Here is a 23,178-nt window from a genome sequence, read left to right as displayed (position 1 = left end):
ATGAACATTGTATGAAGGTCATCTTGTCATAGTGTCATTTAATTTTCAATAAATTTTAGAGGAAACTTACATAATAACATTTTGCAACATGGCTTTTCATATTTTAATTTCGCTGCCATAAACAAACATTCAACTTAAATACAGTGGTCTTCACCCTTATTTTCAGCCATACACACCAACATTTTGTAAGCAATAAAAATAAATTGTTTTTATAAGAGTAACAATGATCCTGTTATCTACATCACATCAATGTGACGCTATATACAATGGAGTATCTCACCATTGCTAATGCAGCTACTGTTGTAATGGATGATTGGTAAATTTGCATTCAGTCCATTTTGTGATACCTATCCTGACCTGCATGCTCCATTTGTGAGAAAAATTGTCGTTTATTTGAAATATGTTTTTAAATTGTGCTTGAATGAATGAGTTATCCTGTATGAATGAGGTGACGTAGTTTAAAAAATGGCAAACTACATTACATTTTATGAAAATATATGTCATAATAATTAAAGTGGTGGCCAGTGGTTTATTTAGAAGAAACACGAATTTATGTCACCCGAGGAATATTGTCAAACAAAAGTTCCAGTCTGCATTTATTGGTTGTGGTATGCAGAGTATTGACACACAGACACGTGACGCGTGGTGGCAGCACACAGTTGTCAGGATACTGGAGTGTACATTGTTAATGACTCCTAACTCTGTTTCTCTACTATAAAATCAATGGTGCTACCACCCTGGTTAAATTTTCAGTTTGGTTTCCTGGGTAATACTTATAGTTCCATTTATAACTAAAAACAAATGTGAATTTTGCTTGTTTTGAGGTACAGGAGATTGAAAGGTTTATCAAACCATAAAAATCCACAATGGGAATTTAAGAATTCATTTTGCATTTGATTTATTATTACCATACTTAATAATGTTGGGATATGAGATTCATAGCTATATCCCTTCTGTCTTGGAGGATATTGCAAAATTGTTGTTCTGGAATTAGAAAGACTTATTAGACTTTAACATATGTGTTACAAGTAAATCATACATACTGGTAGCCAAAATACCTTTCATGGTGAAACAAATCAAGAGAGAGTACAAACCAAAGATTCAATTGATGAACTGTTAACAAAGAATCTAATCAAAATTTGTTTTCATCTACATCAGAGTCCTCTTCAGGCTTGGTTCAGGTGTTACATCTCGCACAATTTCACTAGTCAACAAATTGCAGTAATATTCATGGCATTCTCTCAGAAGTGCCTGTGTCACTCCTAGAGAACATACATGTAAAAGGCCATCCTTACCTTTTCAAGGTTACTTCAGGGAAGGACGATCAGATTCCTTATTCTTAAAGTTAAGGAAATTGTCATACAGCATAGTGCTGGAAGATGATGAAAGGGTGGTGATTCTTCCCACATCATCAAATGATTTTACCTGTGCTTCAGGGATGTACAGTGGCACATACTTGCTTTTATTTACTGTCTTGGAGCGAACAACACTCCAGGTCTTTGTGATCTATTAAAAAAAAAAAGACTGGACAGCAACGTTGGATTGTTCATGGACATGGTGATATGCAGAAACATAGAGTAGTTCTGCTAACCCATATGTAATTCTGATGTCATCTTCACAAGGGTGATGCCTAATTACACCTTTAGGTAATTTTAGACACATGTGGTAATGTTAGTTGACACTATATATAGTAAAATTACACACTGCCAGTTTTCTCAAGAAGAATATTTGACCACTAAGTTCTTTTGGAGTGTTCACTGGAGCTTGAATATGGAAATTTACAGCCCAATGCTCAGATAGCTGATAGCTGCATGCTAACATTTTGTCTTTGTTGCATTTCTTTTGAGTCAAATCTCTCCTCTGTAAATGTCACATTCTTATTGCTTTGACAAATCCGTTTCATGTCAGTGAATTGAATACAAAACATGTATGGCACTGATCTTTCTTTGCTCTAAAGAACCTTAAATTGCACTCTTAGGATATTTGTCTGTGTTTTGGACGATGTGCTGACTTGCAGTGCTTTTCTTGACATTAGGATTTACAGTCGCTGCACATTACTGTAATACTCGGTCTTGAATCAAGATACCTTCTTGATGACTTCTGCCTACAGTAAAGTGATTTGACAGAAGGATAACTCAAAGTGTACTGTCTTATATGATCATCACCAACCTCTGACAGTTATGTTGCCAGTGTCTGCCAATTTTGTCTTTCTCAACATCATCATTACAGTGTTGTGAGAGAGCGCATCTCACCCTAGCTTCTGTCACATTTGAGGCAAAAAAAAAAAATTGGGGGGGGGGGGGGGGTGAGGGAATCATGGCCACTATGCTTTTCTTTTTCCATTCCACGTGAATTAATAGAAGTGAAATGCCTTAAGTTGTTTTGTATATTTCTTGTTGCTGAACCTGTCAGTCACTAATGGATATGATTTACAATGAACTAGCATTTTTAAATCTTAATTATCATATTGCTGAAAGCACTGTGTCTGGTTTGGTGGTCTGCATTAACTAAAATAAAATGTGTGAGCCTTTATTCTGAGATGGATCAGGATACAAGTGTTGGCACAGTTGCTGTGTTCCTCTGACTCCAATGTGGTGTTCTCCATTCAGCCACTTTTATTTCCCTGGTAATTTCATTTATTCATTTTTGTATCAGTTTTTCTTGTTCTTGATTCCTGCAAAATGAGAAGTGTGTATGAGAATGCTTGTAAACAATTTGCTATTATTAAAACTGTATTTAGATAGTATGGTGAAAGTCACAATGATATAGCTGAAGCATGTAAATACAGGAGGTCATGTTACTTAGTTCTACTAAATGTTTACAAGTTCCCTCCATTCTGATTGCTGGTTGGTTGGTTGGTTGGTTGGTTTGTGGGGTTAAAGGGACCAGACTACTATGGTCATCGGTCCCCTGATTGCTGGCTTCTGTATGTGACTAACAGTGATTAACAACAATCAGCACTGGAGCTGATTGTGCGAGTGCAGCTTGAATGCTGGTATTCGTCAGATGAATCCTTAAGGTTTGATATTGGGCCAAGTGAGCCTCCTGTCTAACTGAATCATCTAAATAGTGAAGAATTTTTTATTTGAAACTGAAGACGACAGATCTGTTCGTTCTGCTCTCATTTGAACTATGAAACATAACACTTTTTCCCTGTGCGTTGGTGTGTTTTGTAGCTTTAAAAGTTGTTCTTTAGACTTAAAGATTGCTCTGCAGGCTATTTAACAAATGTACCCATCAAATAAGATATTTCAGATGGTCCAAGACATTTGTTTCTCCTGCAAAGGCATAAAAGAGGTGGAATTCAGCTGGATACCTGGACAAACAGAGATCAAAGGAAACAAGGTAGCTGGCAAAGCGGCAAAAAAACACACTGCCAGGGAAACACAATGGCTCAGTATAATATTCCCTCAGAGATTGTATTATCATGGTAAACAAACAAGGAGAAAGATGGCTGAGAGAGAGACAGTGACAAACAATAAACTGTGGCCACTCAAAACCGACAATCCAACCGTGGCACCTTCCTTCCAGTCACAAAGGAAAGGTGAAGCGGTCCATACTCGCCTTTTTATTGGACACTGATCAATGAATGAATGACACATGCTCATGTACTGCAGCATGAAGATCGGCCAGAATTCATTGTTGTGGAATAACACTTACAGTGCATCATGCTTTAATATCATCTCTTTTATATGCTGACGAGAGAGAATCGTTTGTCTTACCAATGGACTTGCCCTCAGTTTCAGGTGACAGTGAGAGACAGCAAAAAGAAAAAAAAAAGTAATTTTCTGTGATGTCAGAACTTTTGCCCTGCCTGATTTGACAGAGATTTTAATGTGTTCCTGGATGACTGGTTCATCCTATTAATCATGTGATCGGTCATCCATATTTATGCAATAAACTGTTCTATGAATACTTCACAACAGCACAAACAGATATGCTGGTGAACATATGTGCAGAATTTTAATGAGTGCAGTTGCAGATACATTATCTTTATTTTTCATTTCAATGGTAGTGATTATTCGTACCTCAGTATTAAAGAATGGGCATTGCCAACCTCACTGTTTAGTGCCCAAAATTCATTCTGTTCATCCATCTATCTTTTTACTCAGTGGAAAATTAAACTGAATTAAAACTTAACATACATTTCTTCTGATGATTCTGCACTTTTTGTATTTGATGCTCCATCTTCCCAAGATGTTGGAACCATTTAGTTTTCTTTTTAAACTGCTTGTAAGCCATCCTGAGAATTCTCGCCAGAAGCACAAATGTGACACTGTTGCTGCTCTGATGTTGCACAGTATTGGACCTTGCAATTTCTTCTATAGTATCACAGCAACACGTAGGACATTTTGCCATAAATGACCAAGACAAGCTGCTGCTACTCGTAATTCAGAATAACCATTTTTGCACATTTGTTGTTTTGGCATAAGAGGGGCAGTATTAAGGTGGGTGATGCTGTTGTACCTCTCTTAACATAAAAGGAAACTAGTAAAGCTGACAAAAATATATATGACAATATAATTCGTATGTGCAATCCATCTGAAGAAATTGTTAAATTTATAAGGATAGAGAATGGTTAGTCAGTACTTACATTCAAGGGTGGACATTACTGGACTGATGATAGAAACATTTATTTTTTTTTTTAAGAAATATTTCTGTTTCAATCAGTGGTACTAAAAAATTTTAAATCCTGAAGCTACGTACTGGGCAGCCATTGTCTCCTTGTAATTATGGAAGAATTCATTGACTAAACTTCTGAAATAAGAAAGAGCTTGGGGATATTGTGCTTGTTGCATACAAACTCATGTTTTTTTAATGAGGATTGAAAAGAATGATACATTAAGGGAACAAAATTTGAAACGTAAGTGTACGGTTTTCCTTTTTTCAGGCAGACTCTCTTGTATTTAGATTTGAAATGTCCCACACTGATCTTAAGCTTGCTTAATCAAAGAATTCATCAATGATCTTAATAATTGAGGATGTAGTGTCTTCTCAAATTTTATAAACCACTGTTTAAGTCATGTACTCCTCAGTCCATAGGAAATGCTCTTAAAATGTACTCAAATCCTGTTAATGGCCTGAGTAAAGTGTTATATCCAACAGCGAATAGTCCAAAATGGATTTGAACCGCATAAAAAGAAATCTGCCTTTAGTATTGGATGGTGATAACATTCAAAGTCTCACTTGATATGACAGACAGATGTTGACATTTCATTATTGGGGGTCCCTTCATCTGCACAAGGGAAAGAAATGCCATAAAATATTTTTAGTGGACAACTTCCAAAGTTGCCTAGTAGTTTGGTGCAAGCAGTACAGTGAGACAAGGTCAAAATTAGCATTGGAGTTATACATACATATTTGAAGTTAGAACTGCTTTAGATGCCACTCAAAATCAGAGATAATGAAAGCAATGTGAAAGTGTCAACAAATAGTAACAAAGCAGTTCAGTCACTGCATATTGCTTTTTTGTGTAGTTATAACTGTACAAAACATCTCGATATGTTTCACATGATTGAAACAATTTTTAAATGTGTAGCTCTGGGAAGATAAATGAATCTCTTGTAATACACAGTTCAATGCTTTTACACTTTCAAAACAATAGTACTTTTTCCATTGTGTTATGTGACAGTAGTTGCATGCCATATAAACTCCTGTATATATTTTTTTTTTGTATCTGTGCCTACCAGTGAAACATTGGTGCTCCTGGGTTTATTCTGTAGTACATTCTTGTAGGTATCTAATTGAAACAGTCGAATATCTGTTTGAATCCTTACTTACTTGGAAAGTATAGACAGTTTCCCAACCTTTTTGATTCCAGAAACTCAGGTATTTGTAAAAAGGTCATCAATAAAACCATTTTTATGTTTTTTAGATGTTTATGAGGATCGTCAGGTATTTTATGGTTGCTTGTTGCAAAAAGACTAAGTGAAGTGTCTCAGTTGCTAGTCATTGGACTCATATTCAGGGCGGCAGGGGTTCCAGATTTCCATTTGGCTACCCAGGTTTAGGTTTACCATGGTTTCTGTAATTCTATTAAGGCAAATGGAAGGATGGTTTCTTTGAAAGGATATTGGCAAGTTACTTCCACAACCTGATTGTTTGCACCATTTCTAATGTCCTCATTGTTAACAGGACATCAAACTCTAATTTACTGTACTTCCTCTTTGTTGCAGTAAGATGATTCCACTGCTGAACTAACAAGTTGGATATGGCTTTTGTGCCAAATGAAAGCTAATTTTAAGGAAATAGTACTCAAAAACAGAACTAATAGGAAGTTTCCTGACAGATAACCCTTACAAGCACAGTTAACTGAAAACTTGGCATTTTATCTTTGTTGGAATTTTGGGAGTAGGTTTTAGAATGAATCTAATCTTAGTTTGGCCATATTATAGCCATGTTTTTGTAAGGACAATTTTTCCTTACATTGAAACCATGATAAATGTTTGCTATGCATACAGGGTGTAGTCAAATCCGTTAAACTGTAAGTTGGTGATGTTTTTTTATATATATAGGTGATGTTTTTGATATATATAAAGAATAATAGAGTGAATTACATGCAAAACATTTTGTAAGATATTTGTACAGTAGGCTTTAAGTCAAAGCACTATGTCAATTCTTTTCCTCTTTTCTTCAACCTATTTCATTCCTTCCTTTTGGGGAAAAGGGCAGCAGTTTTAAGCTAATCTGTACGCATTTTTTTCATAATAATTCTTACATGGATGACTGTGGTGCTAAAATGGTATGTCTCCCCAAGTCACCTTTGAGGATTGTGGGAGGATAAAAGATTTCTGTTTGATGTGATGAATGGCAGGCCACTCTAAATGTGGTCAGATGTAAGCTACTGAAGACAGTAGAAAAAAATATCCTGTGGTGTTCAAAGACACTATTGATGGTGAGCTGCTTGAGACAGTCATGTGTATTAAATATGTAGGTATAACATTGCAAAGCAATGTGAAATGAAACAAACACATAAGATCGGTTGTAGAGAAGGCAAATGGTCAATTTCAGTATAGTGGAAGAATTCTAGGAAACTGTAGCTCATCTATGAATGAGATGGGGTACAGAACACTTGTGCACCCCATTATTGAATACAGATTGTTTCTGATCCCCAGCAGGTCAGATTAAAGGAAGACATCAAAGCAGTTAAGAGGTGTGCTGCTAGATATGTAAGCAGTAGGTTCAATTGACATGTGTGTATTAAAGAAATGTTTCATGAACTTGATTGAAAATCCCTGGATGGAAGAAGACATTACCTTTGCAAAACACTGTTGTGAAACTTCAAGAGGACCAGCATCTGCGACAGACAGCAGACTGATCCTTCTGCCACCGTCATGCGCCTTGCATAAGGATAATAAATAAAATCAGGTCTCGTAGAGAAGCATATAGACAGTTTTATCTCCCTCACTTCATTTGCGAGGGAACAGGAAAGGGACTGGCTAACAGTGGTGCAATGGATCCTCCACCATGCACCATATGGTGGCTTTCAGAATGTGTATGTAGATGCAGAATTGAAGATTTATTTGAAGGGAGCTTAGAGCACAGCCCTAGAATTCAACTTAAAGCTAGTGGAAACTTCAAAATACCTACGCTAGAGTCACCTTCATTTTACTACAGTAAGTATGGCCTTCAATGTCCTGGAGTGTAGCAGATAGCTGTCAGGTGAGCCTCAAAACTGCTGCACCGAGCAAGATGGTGCAATGTTAAGGTACTAGATTCACTTTCAAGAGGATGGTGGTTCAAATTCACTTTAATCAACCAGATTTAGGTTCCTCTAAAGGCAGAAACCAGAATGATTCCTTTCAAAAGGGCATGTTCACTTTCCATTTACATCTTTCCCCAATACAAGCTTGAACCCTGTGTCTATTGACCTTGCTGTTGATGGAATATTAAACGCTAATCTTTCTTCTTTTAAGGCATTGGTCAGCATGAGAATTTCACCCGCTAGCTCTCTAGTGTGCATCGTCTTTTTGTCAGTCCTGGTATTGTAATCACCTGTGGCGGTAATAAGTTTATGTCAATACTCCAGTTGGGAATCTTTGCTTCTCTCATGGCTGGTGCTCCCCTCTACTGCCACTGGCAAGGTTTGCTGAGCTCTCGTGGAAAGGGGAAAATTTTACTAGCTTACCCCACCTGGCAGTAGAATGGAGGCATGTCTTGTGTCCTTCTCCACTTAGACTTCTTGACATTGTCTGTTTTGTCTGTGCTAACGGTGTTTGCCTGGTGATGACATGTTAGTATTGATGTTCCAGTGGCGACTCACTGCTTTGCTTGTGGCTAGTACCCTGCAAACTGAAGGGCATTGCTAGGTTATCCCCCTACCTTTGTAGGGCACAGGCATGTCATATGTCCTCCGTTTGGTCTTCTCAGCTTCCTCAGTGCTAGCTGAGCTGCCAATTGTTTCCCAAACCCGATGTATTACTGTTTTATGTGGAGCATTTCCATATTGCACAACCAAGACAATCCCTGTAGAAGAGCCTTGATTACTGGGATATTTTTCTTCTGTTGCTCAGGTGTTGTGTTGATTTATTTGGCCACTGTCATACTGGTTTTCAGCCTTTACATTGATGAATGTCATTGTCTGTAGACTCAGGGAGATGAGGACTGTTTAACTGGGGAGAACTTCTGTGACTTTGATGATAATGACATAGAAGATTACTGAAATGCCACGCAGTCTAAGAGTTTGCCACAGAACTCTAGTCAACCTTCCCTTGCCTTGGATGTGCAATGGAGGGACATGTGTTCACAGTTTGCAGTGGTCTTGCTCAGTGATCCTTCAGTCATTTGTCTGTTTCAACCATCTGTCTATGTGCACATTGCAAGCTATGTCATATTTAGCAAATTCGTCAAAATTTTTCTGTTGAGCTTCACACCTTGTTCCCATGACCTTTAGTCAGTCATCAGTAATTTGTAGTGTAGGTGTTGTGTACATAGTTCTGCGTAGTCAGCACGTACACAACTTTCCCACTAGAGCGCGCCCCGCTAAGCACAACAGCGCAGGCGCAGCGCTTGTCCATCTCCGCACTACAAGATGGCGCTGTCTTAGAGATGGACCAAATTCTGCTTCCGCCGATCCGCGTATTAATATGTAACGCAGCCAATGAGATTGCTGCTAACGTAGAACCTTTTCTCCTCGCAGATCACGCTCGCGCAGTGATACCGGAATGCTCGAGGTATTATAACGAGTGTACAGACCTCTGATTAGTCAGTCTGCATTAGTCTGCATTTGTTTGTACCAGTCTATATTCAAGTTTCAGTCTGCACCTAATAAGATTATCATGTTCCTGTACGTAGCCATGAAGATAAATGTATAGACACTTTGTCAAGTATCAGAGAGATGTGAGAGTAAGATAAACGTACCAAGACCAAAGGAACTTCAGACTGTCAATTGTAAATAGCATCCAGAATCAAGTTAAGTAAGGTTTATGAATTGTTATTATTTTAATAAATGTGCGTGAAAATTAATCAAGTTCTGTTTAAAGATGGTCACCGTCAATCTGCTACCCTAAGCGTGCAAGTGGCATTTCTATCGTCTGACCTAACGGCAGAAGATAAACATGCCACGATAAGACCACGAGACATATTGCTGACACTCGCCTACTTCGTTAGAGTGACAAGTCAAATAATCTGATGGTGTGTGTACCAAAGGTCTTACAGTACGCACACCACAGTAGGTTCATTGATAAGTCAACTCAGAGACTAGCACCACTGATGGTCCTGTCCTTTGAGCATCTTTCCATATCCAGCACTTAAGGCCTTATCCATACTGCATACAGAAAAGTGACAATTTGCTTTCACACCCAGCACAGTAAAAATAGTAATTTTGTTGAGCTAGTACAGCATTTGTCTATCTGCTCAGCTCTCCCCAATGAGACTGGCAAAATCACCTTCATTCCTGAATGCTCAACTGCTGTCCCCAAATCATGGATATTAAGCAGAGTCAGGTCTGACGCTGACACATCTTGCTGGATGGCATGCTTGGTGTGCTCTATAGGATTTTTGTCAGATGACGTGGAAGGGCCACACAAGTATTCTTCTGTCCATCGTGTTGCAAAAACCATTTTGGCACAATTTGGGCATAACAATGTGAAGCATTTTCTTTCTGAAGGTTTGAGTTGGGTGCAGGTTGCTCTAGACAAACAAATGGGCACTTGGTTGGATGGTGGTTAACTATATTGCATGTAAGTGAGAAATGTTGGTAGATGTATCTGGCACCCCATTTCATCCTCCAGACAAGAATTATTCTTTTACCTGCCTGAATGGTTCTCTGCTGACATTGCCTCATGATTTTCAATATACTTCTACCCTGACATTAGTGTATACCAAAGCGGAATCAGGCTCATCAGTCCAGGTGACCATTTTGCATGCTTTGAGTATTCAATGGCAGTGTTTATCAGCCCATACTAATCTTTGTGCTCCATGATAAGAATAGGTATATGTGTGTAGTGTTTGGTGCTGTATCCTGTAGCGACAAAATGGCTCAACATATATGTGTTTATACTCTGCAAGCCAATTCATTGTGTGTGAGGGAGGGTACTTCTTGTACCACTATCTTCCGCCCTTTCCTGCTCATTCACTAGTGACAAATGGGAAGAATGATTGTCACTAAAGCTCTGTATGAGCTCTGATTTGTCCGATTTTCTTGTTGTGATCATTTTACGAGATGTGGGAGAAGTAATAGGTCGCAAGACACTTCGCAGGACACATAGTCTAGGAATTTCAGTAGTACTCCTCTCAGTGATGTACAACTCCTCTCTTGTAGTGGCTGCCAGTGGATTTTTTTTATATGTCCATAATGCACTTGTGTTTAAAGCACTGCTCTTTGTTGACTCTTCTCTATCTCTTCTGTTAATTCTACGTGGTAATGGCCCCAGTAAGATGATCAGTGCTGAAGAATTGGTCGAACAAGTGTTTTGTAAATTCTTTGTGCCGTGTACCTCTGATGCCCTATGTTCAGGCACGCCCACCACACAGCAATGCCCTGTGGGTTGCCGTCGTGCCAGAAGCCTGCAGCCAACACTGTTTGACATCACTGCACCATCCGCTACGATATGGAGGGCGCCATGATCACTGGACACAGCCAACATGACTTCGCATCTGCAAAGCCATGTGATGTCAGCCATTTCCAGGTGTCCCTACACTGGACGGCCTATATAGGACTACTGCCTGCGGCTCTCCAGCAGTGTGTGCCACCAAGTCTACCACCGAGTCACAGATACAGCACTACCAAATGAAGAGAATGCTAGTGCACCACTGATTGGGGACAACTGATTCCGACCTTGGAGTGTAATCGATTGTGACAGATTGCGTGCTCTCTTGCATCTTTGTGGAACTATATTCACAGGGTGACAGTTATTATTATCAGATCAGTATAATCTCTTGTGTTCTTTGGAGAGATTCAGTTTCTGTTGTTCATGTTTCCTTGTTGCTTCTTTATGCATGCACCATCCCACAACCGGACACTTCATTTTGTTTCTTTAAGATTGTCCCGTGAATCTCAGCCTGGCATCTGCTTTTCCTACTACTTGCTTCAGAGTGCTTAATGTCAATTTGGATTGTTACTCCTAGGTATTTTACTTTAGTTACAGTTTCCAGTGATTTGTCACCAATAGTGTAATCATACAATATTGGATTTTTTTGCCCATTTATGCACAATAAATTTGATTTATTTAATTTCAGGGTACACTGCTAGTTCTTGCACAAATTGTCAATCATGTGCAGGTCTTCTGACATTTCAGTCTTTGTATAGACAACAGCACCCTCCAAAAATAGCTTCACAAAACTTTTCAATGTTTTCTGCTAGATCATTAATATAAATTGTAGATAATAACAGTCGTATTATATTGTATCATGGTATCCACAAAATCAGCTTTACATCAGTTAATTTTGTTCCATTAAGAACAAAGTGTTGAGTTCTATCATCAAGGAAGTCCTAAATCCAATCACAAATAACGCATGAAAATGAAACATGTTTCATAATTCTACAATAGATTGATGTCATAGATATAAGCCTATAATTGTGCTAATGTGTCTGATGACTATTCTTGAAAATTGTTTTGCCAGTCAGTAGGTACCATTCATTGCTCTTGTGTCCTGTGATAAACTGCTGCTTGAATGGGAGGAAGCTATTTTGAATAATCTCTGTAGAACCCCATAGGTATCTTATCTGGTCCAGCTGCCATTTTGGCATTTGTGCAAAGTTTGATTGAAAGGAGGAACCATATTATAATAATCCACAGTGAAACAATTTTGGAAGACTGAATTTAGTATTATTTCAACTTTCTTTCTCTCATTTTCTGTTTGGGTGCCAGTACGATCACTGACTGACTGAAAGTAAGATTTTGATCTGCTTACTAACTTTACTAACAAAAACTTATTAAGATTTTTAGTCAGACTGTTTGGAAAACTTATACTTTCAAATTCATTGAATGCTTCTTGCATTGCTCTTCTCACACCCATTTTTTGTTCATTAAACTGCTCATTTTCTCTTCATTCAGATTTGGTGTGTTTTGACTTTGCTTAAATTGGAGATGAACCTCTCTTTGTTTTTGCAGCTAATTTCTGACATGTCTGTTGAACCACATTTATTCAGCAAATACTGGTCTAAGGCATATTGAACAATTCTTTTGAATTTTATCCATTTGTGTTCCGCATCTTCATCCTCATAGCTGATATTTTATGCTGACAACTCAGATAGCCTACAACTTGTATCCCATCACTGTTGCCAGAGAAAAATATTATCCTATTTTTTAAATGTTTTTTGTAATACATGTAGTCATTGATGCTGTTACAGCCTTATGAATACTGACCCTCTCCTCTCTGTCACCTGATTCAAAATGTTCAGGTCTGTTAGTTATTAGGAGGTCTAAAACATTGCCCTAGCATGTTGGTCCTTTAACTATGTGCTTGATGTAATTTTCAGAGAAGAGTTTCAGAGTACTCTCACATGTTCCCATTCTCTTGCACCAGTTTTAATTGGATGACTCCCATTCTATAGCCAGGAAGTTGAAGTTACCCCTATTACAGTCAGCTGATCAGGAAATTTACTCGGAATATTCTCAAAGTTGTCGCTGAAGCTCTGTGTCACTACAGCTCCTGATGCAGATGGCCCATAAAAGCATTCAATTACCAAGTTTGATTCATATTTGATTCTTAACTCAACCCAAAGAATTTCACATTCAGAATCTGTAAGAATCTTACAACAACTGTACTACACTATCGTCCTTTATAGTAATAAATGCAGTGCCATCATGTGCAATATACTTTCCTATCTGAATTTAGGATTTCATTTTTGCTCACTTCTGATTTCAGCCAATTTCTATTCCTAATACCATGTAGACATTATTACTTTTAATAAGTGAGACTAGTTCTCACGCCTTAACATGGACGCTCACGCTGTGTAATAACAACACATTAAAACATTTTCTCTTTGCAATCTCCAAGGTCAGAGTTCTCCTCTGATAGAAATGTGGCTGACCTGTTTCCAGTTTTGACGCACATTTCATCATTAACCCTAACCCAAAAAATGAATCCTTCCCCGTGCACACCACACACACCCTGCTACCCTATTAAGGGGGTTCTATAGTTGTTCACCAAATACTGGAGATTGAGAAATTCGCATCTGAGATTGTCACAGAATACTCTGAGTGTCTGGTTTAGACCTTCCATTTGACCCCAAACCAAAGGACCACAACTGACTCTGGGTATGATGCTGCAAATGATAAACTCTGTGTGTGATGCAAGCTACCTTCACCAATCCAGCAAACTTCCTGAAGTAACCCATCTTGGCCTCAGAGCCCTGGGGATAAGTGTCATTCATGCTGACATGAGCCACTATTTACAGCATGTTGCACCCGTTGCATTCAGTAGCTGCTGGCAGAGCACCTCCACTTCTCAGACAAGACCTCTCAGAAGGCACACTGGCCTTTTTCCTGATCTACCTGATATTTCATTGAGGGACTCAATACCCATCTAACAGAGCTCTCAGTGACCCAGACATCCACCCTCTTTGTTTGTCCAGACGTAGCTAGAAAATTGGCCACTGGTCTAACAGAGAAGGCATTTTGTGCTTCATCAGATGTGTTATGAACATTGTTTAGCCCCTTGTACATGTTTCTTTGGTGTAAGGGGAGCAGCCATACTGCCAGTTCCCACTTGCACTTTCTGCCCCGAAATATGTGAACCCACCACTGTCCACCATTCACCCTTGAGTGGAGAAAAAGCTGTTCAGATGGCGCACGTCAGGAGACACTGTGACATTGGGGTTTCCAGGGGATTCCAGCAGCACAAGAGGTGTTGCTGCCTTTGACACCGGTGACCCAACTTCATCACAGATTAGGGCAGCAGAAGAGCCTGTTGGCCAAGACCAATGCAGCTTCTAGGTGTTTGTGGTCAGCAGTCAACTCACCTTGCATCAACACAGAACAAGCGCAGTATCAGTGCACTTCGTAGTATGTAAAAGCTATATAAAATCACAAACAAATTTACTAACCAGTCAGTCAGGGACTTGTCGAAAAAAATAAGGGCACTACAAAGGTTACATAATTCAAGTAAATAAAGCGACACTGTCCCTCACAGTGATGGAAAATTGCACTCAAATTTAACTCACTCTACACTAACAATAAACAAATGGCAGTCATTTACAACAAAATAAATAACACAACCAAAAACAGATAAATAAGCAGGTACTCTTAACTCCTACCCAGAAGAATGCAAAAATATTACTAAACTAAATAATGTATATGAATAGTGAGCTGCTGGTGCTAAGCTCCACACTGCTCTGACTTGAGCTTCACGTGGTTTGGCTGTCCATCAGTTGGCATCCAGCATTGAATTAACAAGTGATTTCCTGTACTGTGGCTTGTTTATCCATTTTTATAATCTATGATCACTGATTGCAAGCCCTGTCCTTAGTATCTTGTTGCCCACAGCTGTTAAACCAAATCAAAGTACTCACATTACTTCCTTGACATGATGGCACTTGAAATGCACAGTGACTGCACAACCCCGGAATTGGGTGTGTCCATGCTTTTAACTCTAAAAATTTGGCCAGGATGGAATGTGCTCATACTATACATCTTATACGTCCTGCAGCTACCCAGCACAAGGTGTGATAGCATCCCATTGATGTGATGAAACTATTCCATTTGCTGTGGTGATGAGTATTCTCTCCTACACAATGACTATCTCTAATTCAGTTGATCATATGTATTTTAACCGCATGTAACACCTATCCACCTTCAGTGTTCTGATTTCCTGTCACATCCCAGATTGTTCATTTCCACATGATTGCTCCATGATGATAACCTTCCAGGAATTCCTTACCTTCTACTTTACCTCATTTTCCTTACCAAGGCCCCTCTCCAGTAAGAAAATCCTTATTATGGATGAAGGAGAAACCATCTGCAGTCTCAAAACTTTATGACCACACCTTTTTTGCTGCAGAGAGAAACTCCACTGTTATTTTGATGAGCCATAATTATTACATGGCATAAGATCTCTGTCAACTATTTTACACATTGACATATAAACCCTTTTATAGAATCCCATCCCAGAAGTCCAACATGACCTTGAGTGCCTGCTCAAATCCTAAGTTCCATTATGTACCGACTATTCAGTACATTTATTGTGTGGTGATTGGTTATTTTTATTTATTCTATTGTGTATATTCCACCAAGGCTTTTCTGACACTATAAAAATTCTATACTTACTGAAGTTTTTGTAATTTAGTTCTTACTTGTAGAAAACCTAATACATGAAATAGGTTAGAACTATGAAGCATTTATTGAAAAAGATGCTGTAGCCATTCAGCTCTAGTAATTTACAGGAAAACATTACTGAAGTGGAAGCACTGTGTTACATTTTGTGCAGGTTGGCATTTCAGAAAATTATGTTTGGATTTATATGCATTTTCACAAAGTTCTTTTGGCTGAAAGCACATTGTGTGCCAAGGGAATTGATTGTTTATTCTTAGTGTACCATAGCTGCCCAGGTATTGTTGCATACTGGAATGGTAATGATGCAGTAGTGTAGTTCAAACAGTTGTTGCATGTTTGGAAATATTTGTGATGCTTTACTTTGCTGAGGACAACAAGTAAAAGCCCTTCGGTAGTACTTGTTTTCACTTCCAACTGGTCTTGGATTTTATATAATTTTTGGCTATTGTGGCATTTTCAGAACTATCTGCACTTTGGGAACCTAATGCAGTTTCCATGTTCATTCAGAACTTTTTTGAGTGCAAGATTACTTACTTTCTTTCATTTTTTCTCTGAGTGGTACATTTTATATTAGTTTGGGAAGAAAGAAAGCTGAAATACTATAGAAACAAGCCATGTTGGTGTTTTGGTTGCTTTTCCTAAACTCTGATAATGTTTAATTTATCCACTTGTTTTCTTTGTGATATACTTATCTCCCAAGCCATCCACTATAAAAAAGGTCCAGACATCTATGATATGTAAAAACAAATACTGCTAATAATAGTATGAGGAACAACAACTCATGCAATTGAGCTGTGCTTGCAGTATTCACAATGCCATCATTCTCATGGCAGTCTTTGGTAGGAAATAAAAGCCCTATGCTGTTAGTATGAGAAGTTGTGAATGTAGCACTCTTGATATTGCACTTCGAGTTTTTGCACTGACATTCTAGGAAAGAAAAGTGTGAATTAAGTGACTGTAGTGGCAGCTAGTGACAGTGAACGACTAAATGTTATTGTGGCTTTCAGCACATAATGACTTTTCATCTGAGGAGGCATTGTGGAATGAAGATAGTATTGGTGACAGGAGTGAACTATAATCATAATGTAGTAGATATAGGAAGTTACAACACTAGAACATTACACTGAGGTGACAAAAGTCTAGGAGACCTCCAAATATCATGTTGGACTTCCTTTTGCCCGATGTAGTGCAGCAACTTGATGTGGCATGGACTCAGCAAGTTGTTAGAAGTCCCCTGCAGAAATATTCAACAATGCTGCCCTTGTAGCTGTCCAGAATTTTGAAAGTGTTGCCAGTGCTGGTTTTTGTGCGCAAGCTGACCTCTAAATTATGTCCCGTAAATGTTCAGTGTGATTCATGTCGGGTCATCTAGGTGGCTGAATCATTCACTAAAATTGTCAAGAATGTTCTTCAAACCAGTCACAAACAATTGTGGCTGATGACATGACATCGTTGTTTTGGAATGTGAAGTCCATGAATGGCTGCAAATGGTCTTCAAGTAGCCAAACATAACTGTTTCCAGTCAATGATCAGTTCATTTGGACCAGAGAACCTAGTCCATTCCATGTAAATACAGCCCACACCATTGTGGAGACACCACCAACTTGAACCATGGCTTGTTGACAACTTAGGTCCATGGCTTTGTGAGGTCTGCAGCACACTTGAACTCTACCATCAACTCTTACCAACTGAAATTGTGACTCATCTGTCCAGGCCACAGTTTCCAGTTGTCTACGGTCCGACTGATCTGTTCACGAGCCTAGGAGAGGCACTGCTGGTGATGTCATTCTGTTAGCGAAGGCACCTGCATCAGTTGTCTGCTGCCATAGCCCATTGACATCAAATTTTGCCATGCTGTCCTAACGGATTCATTCAATGTGTGTCCCACATTGATTTCTACAATTATTTCATGCAGTGTGGGCTCCCTCCCCCCCCCCCCCCCCCCATTGACAACTCTACGCAAATGCCGCTGCTCTCAGTTGTTAAGTGAAGGCCGTTGGCCACTACATTGTCCATGCCGAGAGGTAATGCCTAAAATTTTGTATTCTTGGCACACTCTTGACACTGTGCATTTTGGAATATTCAGTTCCCTAATGATTTCCAAAATGGAATGTCCCATGTATCTAGCTCCAACTACCATTCTGCATTCAAAGTCTGTTAATTCCTGTCATGCAGACATAATCATGTCGGAAACCTTTTCACATGAATCCCCAGAGTACAGATAACCGCTTAGCGAATGCACTGCTCTTTTATAACTTATGTATGCGGTACTACCGCCACCTGGATATGTGCATATCGCTATCATAGGGCTTTACCTATAGAGGCAGCATGACTCAGTATTTATGAAGGCACTTCCAATGACATGTTGATTCCATGACATGTCAAATTGCTGCACAATGCCGAGCAAAAGAGGTCCAATGCAGTACTGGGAGGTGTCCCATGACTCTTGTCACCTCAGTGTAGTTTCTGCTGGTTTCTTGCCAGCATATGACTGCTGGAAGAGGGGGTATGGTGAGCACGATTCAAAAGGTTATAGGAAATGTCCTGATGGGCTGAAATTATTTGTTGTACTTACTCAGATTGCTCAGTCAGAAGAGTGCTGCCTTTTATGAGCCAGTATCTAGAATTGAATTGTTTCTAAGACTCACTTGTCTACAGATATATTATCTCAAGGAAAGAGGAGTTGAACTTATGACTGTATAAAACTATGGCTTATGTCTGTTGCAAAAACATATAAAGGACATCAAATGTGCACTGAAATACTTTCATAATACGAGACAAACTGCTATCTATGAACGCAATGACTCCTGAGAAGGGCACTTGTGAGAAGACAGACGTGATATCCTGTCCTCAAGCTCCCATGCTGCATTCAAATGGGACTCACCCATATACTTTGAAGACATTGCAAAATTTCATGATGGTGGAAAATCCAAGTTGAAATGTATGCAGCTCTAACAATAATAGCCTATCAAATGCTTTAATGCAGGAGTCATGAGCAAATGAAATACATTCACAAAATTAGGGTTATATTCAGTAAGTATTTTTTTTTTCTGTTATGGGTGAAGAATGGAATGCTAACACCCAAACCTAGATGCAACCAGTGAGACTTTGAATGGTTTACTTGAGTGTTATGGAAGGTAGGAACCAAGGAAGACTAGATAGGTCAGCAATTAGAAATGACAGAATTGTGGGAGAGGAAAGCAACAAACTACAGGAATGGAGAAAATGTAAGAGGATGCAGGGAACAGCAGCATCTGTTATAAGACTGGTTTGTCCGGGAGTAAAATTGAGGGTAAATAAAGTACATTATGGGGAAAAAGGAAAGGAATAGTGGTGAAATGGAAGTTTTTGTTACTGCAGGCCCAAAGGATATTTGCAACTGAGACCAAATGGGTATTTCAAGAAAGTGAATGTACTGATGAGATAGTGAGCCTACTGTGACAGGCTACATCCACGTTTCTGAAAACTACGGTAAAGAGATGGACAGTGTAGACATTGCTAGTGGTAGACAAGTTAAATCTTTGAAAGTGATGCAAAACTGTTTGCAGAAAGTAAGGGGAGGTTATATAGGGTCTGAAACTGAAACAGGCAATACTCAATTTTATATGAAAACTCTCTGTTGCTTGGGGGATGAATAACAATAGGTTCCAATAGAGCAAACAGATATGGCAACAACTCTGACAAAATCACTGTAATTGACTTTAAGGTCCTGTTGAATGTGGTAATTTCCAAAAGGATGAAGGTCTTTATTGGAGTCAGCCTTGTGAAGGGATGTAAATAATAATGTTGCGAGTGTGGGATGGACATTTATGATTATTTCTTAATTGTTATGGAAATGATGATTTGATGGTATAACAGGTAAAGTGATAGTGCATGGCAGCACACAATTCATCAGTGAACAGTGTGGGGGCTTGACCTGTGTAGATGTTGTTTATGTCTGACAGCAGTTTAAGGTTATAATGGGTATGGGACTATGTGTCATCTCTCATGGAATGCTTTTCAAGGAGCAGATGGTAAGTTTGAATAGACACACCACCTAACCAATGATGATTTTAATGTATGTAGTATTTTAATAACTTGGGTGGTTGCTGTGCAGCTATAGTGTATTAAATTGTAGATACTACTTGTTTTGTAATTTCAGGGGAATACGATGCAAGGATGCGTGTTCTTATTCGTCATGTTGCTGCTGAGCTTATGGTTCCCCAACAGATTGTTGATGAGTGTGAGGAAGCTGTTGTCGAGTGCTTTACTGAAGAGTTCAGAGGAATGTCTGAGTATGTACACTGTTGCATTCTGTTAGTTTAATTATGATAATGTTAGGCTTTTTTTTTTTTAGTTTAATGTTGCAGCAGTTAATCCAAGTAAGTTGATTGTGGATGGAAAAGATTTATAGTATAAGTTCCTGAAATAGTAGTACTCTCTGTTCACAGTGACAAAAATGAAACCTGTATGTTTACGAGGGTAATCCCAAAAGTAAGGTCTCCTATTTTTTTTGTAGGTACATAGACCTGTTTATTTCTACAGTGGTTTACATCAGTTTACAGCTTGAACATTTAGCTATTTTTCAACATAATCACATTTTCTGTCGATGCATTTTTGTAGACACTGTGGCAGTTTTTGTGTGCCCATGTCATACCAGCTCACTGCCATGATAGTCACTGGGCGCCAAGTCAGGACTATAGGGTGGGTGGATGATTATGTTCCACTGAAACTGTTGCAGGAGAGCAACGGTTTGCCGAGCAATGTGTGGACGAGCGTTGTCATGGAGAATGTGTACGCCCTTGTTCAACATTCCTGTTCTCTGGTTCTGAATTGCCCGTTTGAGTTTTTTTCAGAGTCTCACAGTACCTGTCAGCATTAATTGTGGTCCCAGTGATTCAGCTCCGATGACGAGGTGAAAGAAGAGGTTCATAACTTTCTAAACAGCATGGTGGCAAGCTGGTATGACATGGGCATACAAAAAACTGCCACAGTGTCTACAAAAATGCATCAACAGAAATGGTGATAATGTCAAAAAATAGCTAAATGTTCAAGCTGTGAACTTATGTAAACCATCGTAGAAATAAACAGGTCTATGTACTTACGAAAAAATAGGAGACCTTACTTTTGAGATTACCCTCATATTTTACAATAACACAAATAAATTATACCATTCACATTATTAAGGATCTGTCAGAGCATGTTAGCATGCAACCTTTTTTTAAACCTTGAACTGTGTCCTTATCTGTGACAAGTTTCAGAAAAAAAATAAGTGCAGTGCAGTGGACAGAGCCTGTGTAAGGCTCAAGTGACCCAAGCCACCACTTGGGGTAACAGGCTGAGAGAGGGTGCCGGAGGCCCCCCAACTGTAAGTTTTCCATGCAGGATGTATCACAATTAGTAATTAAAACTGCCACGGGTGAAAGCGTACGGGGGAGGGGGGGGGGGGGGGGGGGAAGAGAGAAGAGGGGAGGGCACCAAATGATAAGTCTTGGGTGGGAAAATGTTCTTGAACTGGCCCTGGTTGAGGAGTTTACTACGGTCATGTTCTCACATTATGACTGAAGGCAAAGTAGGTGCCTCTGGAAATAGTTTTGAACCATAGAAGCAATGAGTGCAGATATGTGTGGACTTTTTTGCAGCATTAGTCTCGTTTATTTTGTATTAATTTTTATAGATGACATTTCCTGGGAAAGTGCAAAACACATCTGTTGAAAATTAACTGCCTGCTACCACTTAGGTGATCGATTTTGGTGAAACTTGTCACAGTGCAATAACACAAGTTAAGATTGAAAAACTGTCATCTACTAATATACCTTGACAAATAGATACCTAAAAATGCAGGCATGTATGGTTTTTTTGTGTGACAATAGTAGATTAGTTACCTGCTGCTCTTCACATTTCAAAATCTGTTGAATTATTTGAACCCTTCTAACAACAGGTTTGCAAAAATATTATGTTTTCTCAGAATTCACCTACACATCTCACTGTTTCTTGATTTGCAGTTTTTTAATATAAAAGTTATCTGTCGTAAATAGCAGTCACAATAAGTGTTCATGTTGCAGACTGCATGCCATATGAGGAGAGAGAACAGTTAAAAGTCTGGTGACATGTCTGGAAAGGTAGAGGGAAAAGTGTTTGAACATATCCACATGGACTTAGTAACAACAATATACAAAATTATTCCTGTGTGTCATTCTGTATTTCGTGTGTTTTTCAGAATAAAAGCTAAAACTAGTTTGAGTATAACAACCAAAGTGTATTGCATTAGTGTGGACACAAATTGCATATTGTTTTCTGGCATACACTGATCAGCCCAAGAGAAGAGATGAATTGTATGGTGATGATTCTGGACAATCAGTAATCAAAGATTTATGAAATGTATTATGTTATATGTATATAAAAAGAAAGACCATAGTACATTTAATGAAGAATTATGTATGAGAAAGCTTTGTGCACAATAGGTGTAACATCTTTTTTCTTAAGGGCACAAAACTGCTGAGATCATAAATATCCAGTGTGACATTTATTGTTGACTAAAAACAAATCCAAAAACAATTTTTCAGCAAAGACCAGTGAGAAGGGCATCATGTCAGTCATGCCAGAGAATTTCAATCAAATTACAGCCTCTACCAGTCAGGATACAACTCCCTATCTTCAGAGAAGAATTTATGCAAGGAGCAGTTAGCACTTCAGTTTAACCAATAATGAAATTAACAACCAAGTCATTATGAAATCTACAACACCATGTTGCAGAATCTCACCAATTGTGCTAAATGAGTCCGAAATTTTTGGGCCATTTTGGAAGAGTCCAGTTGATTTTGTGACTTGCTTGTTTACCACTTCATGCCAGAAACAAGAGTGTAAAAAAGTCAGGTTTGAAGTGGGTGGCCGTGAAGCAGAAAGGGAGAAATCAGTTTTATCTTCCAGGAAGGCTGTGACTAGTGTTTCCTAGAATGTTTTTTATTTTATTTATGTATTCATCCAGGGATCATCTTACAGTGCTATAGGATTTGTTGCCATAATATAATGAAACATCTAATTCAAAATATATGTATATGTAGAATATTTAAGTGTGTTTTTATGAGGATAAGACAGGTAGTTGTTTGAGGCCTTGCTGAAAGAATCGTGCAAACATTTGCCTGAAATGATTCAGAAAACCTAAATCGGGATGACCAGATAGAGCCAACTCCATCTTCCCTAATATGTGAGTGTGTTAACAAATGCACTACCTCAAAACAAGAGTCTGTCACTGCACCCACTATGGACACAGGTGACTCTTGGACCACAGACATCCTGTTATGCCTCTTGCTCTCCCTCCAGTCTGTTCAGATAACTGACTCCACTCAGGCAAACACGCAACCCCAAGCATTGGCAGAAATGTGGAAACATAAAAACACAACATATTACCATTCCTTAGACAATGATGAAGCTTGTTGGCATTCAGAACAGCTTCCAGTGATATCAGACTGGATAAATGTAG

At 38.8% G+C, this 23,178-nt stretch overlaps 1 protein-coding gene across 2 annotated transcripts in view; it reads left to right on the top strand.

Moving 5' to 3' along the window:
* LOC126469524 (transmembrane and coiled-coil domain-containing protein 4-like) overlaps window positions 1-23,178 on the top strand; it is a 124,555-nt gene that overhangs the window by 13,985 nt on the left and 87,392 nt on the right. For both annotated transcript variants that reach the window (XM_050096643.1, XM_050096644.1), the window contains one exon: window positions 19,858-19,990. In XM_050096643.1, the coding sequence (XP_049952600.1) occupies window positions 19,858-19,990 (133 nt within the window). The remainder of the gene's footprint in view (window positions 1-19,857; window positions 19,991-23,178) is intronic.

The sequence above is a fragment of the Schistocerca serialis genome, chromosome 3 (assembly GCF_023864345.2).
Source record: "Schistocerca serialis cubense isolate TAMUIC-IGC-003099 chromosome 3, iqSchSeri2.2, whole genome shotgun sequence".
Taxonomy (NCBI): Eukaryota; Metazoa; Arthropoda; class Insecta; order Orthoptera; family Acrididae; genus Schistocerca; species Schistocerca serialis.
Note: the sequence above shows the minus strand (reverse complement) of the source record. Positions and strands in the feature narration are given on the sequence as shown.